Source organism: Medicago sativa, chromosome 1, assembly GCF_051527215.1.
Source record: "Medicago sativa cultivar Bolivia chromosome 1, Bolivia_mono, whole genome shotgun sequence".
Taxonomy (NCBI): Eukaryota; Viridiplantae; Streptophyta; class Magnoliopsida; order Fabales; family Fabaceae; genus Medicago; species Medicago sativa.
The window spans coordinates 12,462,562-12,472,377 of record NC_140749.1 but is presented as its reverse complement, the minus strand read 5'-3'; the positions used below and the strand labels follow the sequence as shown (position 1 = coordinate 12,472,377).

The 9,816-nt window shown below is 34.9% G+C and overlaps 1 protein-coding gene across 1 annotated transcript; it reads left to right on the top strand.

Moving 5' to 3' along the window:
- The first annotated feature begins 927 nt into the window (after positions 1-927).
- On the top strand, positions 928-7,650 carry LOC146952750 (uncharacterized). The gene is made up of 7 exons (XM_085740330.1): positions 928-1,320; positions 3,132-3,317; positions 3,504-3,851; positions 4,100-4,789; positions 4,886-4,937; positions 5,958-6,076; positions 7,471-7,650. The coding sequence occupies exons 1-7, from the start codon at positions 928-930 to the stop codon at positions 7,648-7,650; spliced, it is 1,968 nt and encodes a 655-aa protein (XP_085596456.1).
- Positions 7,651-9,816: the final 2,166 nt, after the last annotated feature.

Genomic DNA, 9,816 nt, shown 5'->3' with positions numbered 1-9,816 from the left:
AAATCGTTTGATGCACTGACGAACGATGATGCTGGCCAAGATAAGTTTTGTGCTGCAATGAGAGAAGAAGATTTAGTCTTAGAGAAAGAAATTAACACTGAGCTGGTTGAGGGAAACACGAATGATGATGATACTGATTCACAAAACTCTGAATTTGTTGATGCCACTCAGCAAATTCTTAAAACAGTTGACTCTGAAGCATGTTCTGATCAGAATCAAGGAAGAACTGAAGTTAATAGTGATCATGGCTCGGCAGAAGCAGATGATGCAACCGTAGAAAAAGACAATACGAAATTCTTGCAGCAATCATGGGCAAATATGGCAGAGGATAAATAAGCGGAGCATAGACTTATTCAACATTTGGAATATGAAGTTCCACAAAACAACTACACAACATATGATGGTTTTCAATTGGTAGTCAGCAAGAATGCTAAGAAAAAAACATCAGCTCTGAAGAGTAACTATAGCACAAGAGCTAAAGCCTCTAATTCCAACCATTTTAAATGAAGATAATGTTTTGGAACATTAGGGGCTTGGCTAACCCCCCTCTCAAGGTTAGCCCTCAAAAGGTTATTTCTACTTCACAAACCTGATATCCTCCTCATTGCTGAACCATGGATGCTTTACCACAATTTTCCTCCTAACTGGTTACAAAGATTAGGGTTAAATATTTTTTCCTTCGATGAAAGATTAAATATTTCGCCTAATCTCTGGTGCGTTTGTTCTTCTGATCTTTACCCTAATGTTATTGATATAGATGACCAACAAGTCTCATTTTCCCTCACTGTAAATAACATTCCCATCTTTATTTCTGCAATATATGCTTCCACCAGCATTATTAACAGAAAAAATATTTGGTTTAAGCTTAGCAATCTGCAAAATACCTATGATGAAGCTTGGATATTTATAGGTGATTTTAACACGGTCATGGGGGCTCATGAGCATAGTGGTAGTTTTACACCAGCTAGGCCTCCCATAGAAGATTTCCAACAATGGACTGATTCTTTTAACCTCATACATTTACCTACAAGAGGTGCAACCTACACCTGGGACAATAGAAGATCTGGCCGTAGACACACCAAAAGAAGATTAGATAGATCAATTGTTAATCAAAAATTGCTTGATATATGCTCATCTATCTCTTGCTCCACCTTAACCAAAACTCGCTCAGACCATTACCCTCTCCTTTTAGACTTCAACACCGATCACACCACTTTTGCATCTTCTTTGAAGTTCCTCAAGATGTGGACCCTTCATAATGGTTGCAAGCAACTCATCACTGACTGCTGGAACACTAATGTGGTGGGAAGCCCCATGTATGTATTGAGTTACAAGCTTAAATGTAACGACCCAGATTTTTGAGACATTAACTAATACAATTCTTAGCGAAAAATGGTGCATATTTTTTTTTTAAAAAAATAAGTAATAAAAGTAACTCAAAACTCATTGACTTCAAAATAAATGAATAAATAAATTTCTCTTCAGTTTTCAGTATAGCAAATCAGAGTTGTTTTACATCAAAATATAATTTTTCTATGAACAAGGCTTTCAGACTTTCACTAACCAAGGACACATCCTAGCTGGTCATAACTTTAGACGCTTGTGAGAAATCTCACCAAAGCGTACCAAAGGTCCACATATCTCGGAGCCTCCAACTGTAAGTCGTTAACACTATCTGATTTTCAAATACGGAAAAAGGGTCATCTCCCAAACAAACAAATATACAAGTTATACATTTATTTAACATCTATTTAAAGGCATGCAAATAGTACAAATATTAATATAAAAGTACACAAAATGTCAACACCCAAAACAACAGTGGACTCGACAAATGCACGACACCCTGAAGGTTGACCTATGTGCGACACAAATGATCCGGATATCACCTCCCTTATATGGCGACATAAGTTCTTCGTAGATATTTGTGGGCTTCAACCAATTATGAACACTCCACCGTGGCTTCAACCAATTATGGACACCACATATCCCACGGGCCCCAACCAATTATGGGCACCAAAAGAAAACAACGAGCCTCAACCAATTATGATCACTCAAAAGGAAACAATAAGCCCCAACCAATTATGGGCACCACGCGACAATGAATGTATGCATGCAACACCTGGTTATTAACTCCACAAAATAGATCACCCAAAATGAGTATCCGACTAAATTAATCTTTGTCTTAACCACCTGCTAGAGACACTGATTACACCGACAGTAACTCCGACAAACAAAATATGCAAAACCACAATTCAGGCATGAAAACCACAGGTTATACTCACAACCAATCAATACAAATGGAAGCATGGTATAATACATGAACATGTTAAAAAACATCATCATTTAAAGAACAAGTAAATACATATATAAAATAAAAAAATGGAGCACCCTTTCCCTACCTTAACAATAACAGCTCTTAAGATTTTCACCAACGGTCTTTACTCCGTCGAATCTACACCTTCACGTTTAAATATTTACTAACTTAGATTAGATTTCAATCGCTCTTACCCCTAATTTCTACTCAAGGCTTTAGTTTGGTTCTGGTAGGATTCGCAACTAACTACTACTAAATTTATGAAGTTACTTTGGATAGGTCTACATGCTAATTTTAGAGTTGATCTTTATTCTCATTTCTTTCTCCTGCAAGACTCTTTCTACGGCGCTCTCAATCTTTCAAGTACTGTTACTACTAGAGAAGTAACCTCCCCCACTAACTAAATTCCTAAATGAGTGGGACTAAAATAGTGGAAAGAGGTGTGTTGTGGTCATATGACTAGGAAAAGAAGTTGTTCTTTGGACTCTAAAACTTTCATAACCGAATAAAAGTGTTTACTACTTCTAGTGATTGAACGTGTTTGCTACTAAAAAAAATGTGTGCCTTCTTCCTTATTTTTCCTCTAATTATTTATTTATATTTTCCTTAAGTGAGCAATTTTCTCCACTACTACAAACAAAAATATAAATACGTGCCTACTCGCATAAAACAAAAATAGGATGATAAATTTAAGTCAGTCACAAAATTAATTGTCATCCGCTTTTCCTTACTCTAATATATAATATATAATTCCTCATTCCAATATGATAAATTACCGGGATTTTACATTAAACTTCTCAAAAACAAGCTGAAACAGTGGAATAAGGATGTGTTTGGAAATATACATTCCTATGTGGATCATGCTGAAACCAAACTTGCAGAGATTCAAAACCAAATAAACCTTCAAGGACATTCTGCCCTCATGAATGAAGAAAAGCTTGCCCAAGCCGACCTTGACCAAGCTTTGAACAAACAAGACCTCTTTTGGAAGGAGAAATCTAGAGTAAATTGGCATTTGAATGGTGACAGAAACACTAAATTTTTCCATCAAGTTACAAAAATCAAAAACAAAACCAAAGTCATTTCATCACTAAGAAATGATGAAGAGATCATTACTGACCCACATACAATTTCTAACCATATTGTAAATTATTATAGCAACTTGTTTTCTACTAACTCTTTTTTGCAGGATGATTTACTTGTTGAAGAAGTTATTCCATCCCTGATTGATGAAAACACCAACAACCTGCTCACTATGATTCCTACTGAAGATGAGATCAAATCTGCAGTGTTTAACATGAATGGAGATGGAGCACCAGGTCCAGATGGCCTTGGGGCTTGTTTCTTTCAAAATTATTGGAGCATTGTTCATAAAGAGGTTGTAGAAGCTGTCATTGAATTCTTCACCACTGGTTGGATCCATCCAAACTTTAATGCAAACTCTTTAATTCTTATTCCAAAAAACCAAAATGCAGATACTATAGAACAATATAGACCAATAGCCCTTGCAAATTTTAAATTTAAGATTATCTCTAAGGTTCTGGCAGATAGATTAGCTAGCATTTTACCTAATATCATATCTGTGGAATATTAAAGATTGCATATCATTGGCATCTAAAGCTATTAATGTTCTAGTTAAGAAAAGCTTTGGTGGCAAAATAGCTTTGAAAATAGATGTTTCAAAAGCATTTGATACCCTCAACTGGGACTTTTTATTGAAAGTTCTCCACTGTTTTGGTTTTAACCATGTTTTTTGTAATTGGATAAGTAACATTCTCCATTCAGCCAGAGTGTCAATTTGTGTCAATGGAACTCAACAGGGATATTTCAATTGAAAGAGAAGGGTCAGGCAGGGGGACCCTCATTCCCCCATTTTTTTTTTGTATAGCAGAGGAAGTTCTTAGCAGAGGAATTTCAAAACTGGTGGATGAAGGGAAGCTGGAACTCATCGGTGCTTCTAGGAATGCAAAGATTCCTTCTCACTGTTTTTATGCTGACAACTTGATGGTGTATTGTAAAGGGAAAATTGCTGGTTTGGAAGCTCTAAAGAATTTGTTCACCAGAAATGCCAATTGCTCAGGACAAATCATGAACACTAGAAAATCTTCTTTCTTTGCAGGGGGTATTAATCAACAAAGAATTAACAATATTGTGAACTTATTGGGCTTCACCCAAGGCTCATTAACTTTCATTTATCTTGGAACACCTATCTTCAGAGGTAAGCCAAAGAGAAGTTACTTCCAACCTATTGCTGACAAGGTAAAATTAAAGCTAGCATCTTGGAAAGCTTCACTTCTAACCATTGCAGGTAGGGTTCAACTTGTCAAAGCTATAGTGCAGTCTATGCTCCTTCATACAATGAATATTTATTCTTGGCCAGTTAGCTTAATAAGGGAAATTGAGAGATGGATGAAATTTTTTATCTGGAGTGGAGATATAAATAAGAGGAAAATGGTCACCGTAGCATGGAAGAAGGTATGTGCAAGTTTTGATGAGGGAGGGCTCATTGTAAGATCCCTCATTGGTCTCAATGAAGCAACAAACCTAAAGCTATGTTGATATTTGTTGCAGTCCCAGGAACAATGGGCCCAAATGATTAGAAGTAGAGTCTTAAGGAAGAATGGTTGCATAAGACATCATGTTTTCTCATCCATCTGGAGTAGTGCAAAAAATGATTTCCAAACTATTAAAGATAATTCAAATTGGCTGGTTGGAAACGATATTCAAATCAATTTTTGGTTGGATTCTTGGTGTGGAGACCCATTGCATCAAGTCCTCAATGCTAGTAATGATGTTATGTCCAACTTTCCCTCATCTTTGAGTGCCTATATTTTAAATTCGCACTGAAATTTCCCTCCTAATCTGATACAACAATTCTCTAACTTGAGAAATATTGCCGAACAAGTTACCATTCCACTGCAAGTTAAGGAAGACACTCTAGTTTGGAAGCACTCCTCCTCAGGTATGCTAGCTCTCAAGGATGCTTATGAATATAAGAGATACCACCCTCCAAAGACACTATGGGCCAAAACTATTTGGTCCAAAGACATTCCACCTGCAAAATCTTTGTTAGTATGGAGACTAATGCATGACAAAGTCCCTACAGATGATAATATGATGTTAAAAGGTTGTTTCATCCCCCTCAATGTGCTCTCTTTGCAAGACAACCACAGAAACTTCATATCATCTTTTCTTCCAATGTCCATACGCAATTAATAAATGGAATTGGTTTTCCCCAATTATAAACCTTCAACTGCATTTTCAAGCAACAAATGATATTTGGAAGCTTTGCCATAGAAGATGGAAATTTTGAATGCAATCTGGTACTTTAGAAATCAAAGCAGATTCAAAGACAAGGGAATTCATTGGAAATCTGCCATCTCCTATATTATTTCGAATGTCTCCCTTTCCTGTAACTTGTCAAATGCAGTTGCATCTTCTGTTAGCACAAACTTTATCATATTGAAGAAGTTCAATGTCTGCATACACCCTCCTAAAGCCCCTAAAATCATTGAAGTCATCTAACATCCTCCAATTTTCCAGTGGATCAAATGTAACACAGATGGCGCGGCTAACAACAACACTTATTCTTGTGGTGGACTGTTCAGGGATAAAGACTCAAAATTCATTATTTGTTTTGCAGAAAACACAGGATCTGGCAGTGCTTACAATGCAGAATTATCAGGAGCAATGAGAGCCATAGAGGTAGCAGCCCAACATAATTGGAATTATTTTTGGTTGGAAACTGATTCAGCTCTAGTGGTAAATGCTTTTAAAGATAACTCTATTGTCCCTTGGCACCTTAGAAACAGATGGAACAACTGCTTGTTTATTTCAAGAAGCATGAATTTCTTAGTCACCCATGTATATAGGGAAAGAAATAGATGCGCTGATGCTTTAGCAAACTATGAATTATTTGTTAATCACCTGACGGTTTGGTTAGAAATTCCTCCCTTTGTTAGAAGTCATTATGCTCAAGATAGGCTAGGAATGCCTATCTTCAGATTTGTAAATTTTTAGAGAGGTTTCGGTATAGTCCCCCTCTCATTTCTTGTTTGTTTCCCTTTGTTTTTGGTTTATATATTTTGGGTAGTCTTTGCTCACTGCTAAGCTACTTTTCAGTTTAAAAAAAAAAGAAGGTAATTTGAATATAAAACAAATTGGATTGAAGTATATAATATAAAATTATATATTTAAATATAGTAAAATATAATTTTAAAATACGGATAGACGAGAACGTTAGCGCGAGACATTTTGTTAGTACACTATAAAAAGGAGTACCATCAGGAGTGAAGGTAATTCGACTAATTAACTAAAGTTGATCTACACATTAAACGAAAAACTTTTTAAATCTTAATGTTATTGTGTTTAGTTGTATCAATCCTCTTTAAGCTTCTACGGTTCAACGAGGTGATGCCTACCCTTTACATAGTTGTCTATGTCAGTCTGTGAACAACCATTACGTGTCGACGTCGTCAACCTGTTTCCTCGAACCTTAACGTGCTCCATTTTCTTCTAACTTCATTTATCTCCCTTTTGTTCATTGTTGATCTTCTAAAGAGGTATATCCGCTTATTGTGATTTATTACCAATAGGTATATAACAACAATTAGTAAGAGAAATCACCGGCATGTATGACCTAGCTGCATATCAACATCAAAACAATCATGTAAACTCTTTTTAATGAAGTCAAACATAAAAATTGAAAGAAAAATATATGGCGTATAGGTTTTATGAGTTAAATTATTCAATTTATTGCAAAAGAAAAATGATTAAATCTTTTTTATTTCTCTTGTGTCAAATAATATCTCAAATTTTATTTATTTTGTATCTTCTATATAAGGATGATGATGATCTAGATGATACAAATGTGTTGGTTTATATAGAGGAATGAGGAAATGTGATTGATCAAGAAAGTAAAGCTAAAGAGATTATTAAATGGTATAATCCTTTTAAAGGACCATATGTGGGAGGTGTAAGGTGTTGTTGAGTGTTCTGAGTCTGTCAAATTTTTTTAGAACTAGAAGAATGAAGGGAAAATTCATTTTAATAAGAATAAAGCTTTTGTGGTATCAAACAAGAAAGTCACAACGATCAACTTTTGTTTTAAATTTTGTTTTTACTTTGTTCTTGTGACAACCATGAATATAAAAAAGGTAAAACTTGACTTTAATGCAAATGATGTTGCAAGAAAAGCAACATACAAGAAAAGGAAGAATGATTTATTCGATAAGGCTGAAGAGCCAAGCACCCTTTATAGAAATGAAGCTTGTGCTATAGTTTATGACCGTTATGAACCACAACCTGATATTTGTCCATCACCAGGGGAAGTCTAGAATACTCTTAAAATTCAGGACTATGACTGAATTGGAGAAGAACGAGAAAATGATGAATCAAAATACTTTCAAGAAACAAAAAGTTTTGTAGACTAAAGATTAAGTGAGAAAACTAAGGATAAACAATAGGGAGAAATAGATGATGAGTCTCGTGTTTTAATGAAAACTTGAATAACATGGGTAATGTTAACCAGTGCCCCTGGGGCACTGGTTAAGGAGTCAAATGTGGTAAGATGTACATTGAAACTTGTGCTGTCAACTCTTCAAAGGCATGAAAAGTGTTACTTTCATTTTAAAACTTCATTTTTTTAGTTTCCTTAGCCAGTGCCCCCGAGGCACTAGTTAACATGACCCAAATAACATATATAATAAGGACCTGACTCAAAAACCATATCCTTTCTCCCTGTTGTGGTCCTTATTACTTCAATTTTCATTGAAAGACGAGCATTGTCATCTCTTACTCCCTATTATCTTTTTTTAGTTTCTTAACTTGTTCTTTAGCCTTCCAAACCCTTTGTTTCATGAAAGTCTCTTGATTCACCATTCTTGCTCATCTCCAATTCATGTATAGTCCTGGATTTTGAGAGAACTTTGGCCTCCATTTGGTGATGGCCAAATCTCAAGTTGTGGTTCATAAGGGCCATACACTATAACACAACCTTCAATTCCACAAAGAGGGCTTAGTTGATCAACCTTATTCAATATATCCTTCCTTTTTTTCTATGTTGCTTTTCTTGTAGCATCATTCACATTAGAGACAAGTTTAGCTTTTTTCTAGTCATGTCTTTGACTAGAACAAATGAAAATAAAATAGTAAAAGAGTTGAATGTTGTGACGTTCTTGTTCGATGTCACAATATCTTTATTCTTATTAAAAATAATTTTCCCTTCATTCTTCATAGCACAAAAACATTGATAAAATTAGAAAATCCACCAACACATTTACACCCAACATCGGGACTATAAAAGGATTACACCATCTAAGATAAACCATACGAGTAATGTACAAAAGAAAAAATGGAACCCTATCATATTCTGCATCATTCACCACACTTACAGGAATAACCTTTTTTCGCTGAGAAATATCTTCTACAAAAACTAAACATTTTATAGTGTCAGAAGTTTTCTTACAATCTTTTAACTCATTCCAATCAATCTCTTGCTGAGCAGGTAATACAACCAATTTAAAGTTGTTGTTTATGCCTAAAAATCTCATGTTGAATGTTGAAAAATCCTTTCTTGTTTTCCAAGGCAACATGAATGTAAAAATGGATCAAATTGACATTTTTTGGAGCAATTTTGTGGATTCCAAACACCGCCTCATGCTCCTTGTTCATGCAAGGTATTCTACAATATAAAATACATTGGCATGGCATGCTACAAGACACACATCACACATTACACGGGAGTTTCTGTAAAAGAAACATTTTCAAGTCTTTTGTGGGAATCAAAAGAGGGGACTCTAGGAAAAGGGTCGATGCCTTACGGGTGAGATTCATAGGTTGGAAAACACATCTGAAACACATTGGAAGAGTGAAAGCCATTGAGTGTTTGTAAGAGGGTAAATGAGAGAATTTATAGGATGTTCTTGGAGAATATTGGGAGCTAAATTCCTTTCTCACTTTTGTAACTCTTTTGATTAAGGGAAGAGAGTGGAAAAATGATAAAAATTAGTTTTGTTCGTTTAGAGCTTGTTGAAACTAAATTCTCATAACTTATTGTAACGACTCATTGATAATGGATTTAAGAGCTCGCTCTCCCATATGTAGTTTGTGGTTGAGACAAACTGGGTAATCAAATTTTGGTGTGCTTGCTATATATAAAGGGAATACAAGATTTTGGGTTGCCTTTTTCACTAAGAAAAAAAAATTATATTATATTTGCTATTTCGATTGAAACTAATTTGTGTGGTTTGTTATAATTTCAATGTCACAAACATGTATATTTATACTTTCAATCAAAATCAAATTTTCATAAAATAAAAAAAAATGTTACATGATTTACAAACATTAGTGTAATATAAAGAGCAGAAAAACATACATGTGAGTGACTATCTTTTCGCTAATATATAATAATGTAAATGCATTGATAATTCAAAGTTTCAATTTAATTACTTCACCCATCTCGTATTAGTCCATCTTGTATTAGGTGTTCATGTTGAGTTGTA

Coding starts and splice junctions, on each gene's coding strand:
- LOC146952750 (XM_085740330.1), top strand. CDS start 928: ATGGGGGCTCATGAGCATAGTGGTAGTTTTACACCAGCTAGGCCTCCC. Junction 3,318..3,503: donor TTTGGAAGGAGAAATCTAGA/GTAAATTGGCAT, acceptor TCTTTTTTGCAG/GATGATTTACTTGTTGAAGA. Junction 4,790..4,885: donor TCACCGTAGCATGGAAGAAG/GTATGTGCAAGT, acceptor TATTTGTTGCAG/TCCCAGGAACAATGGGCCCA.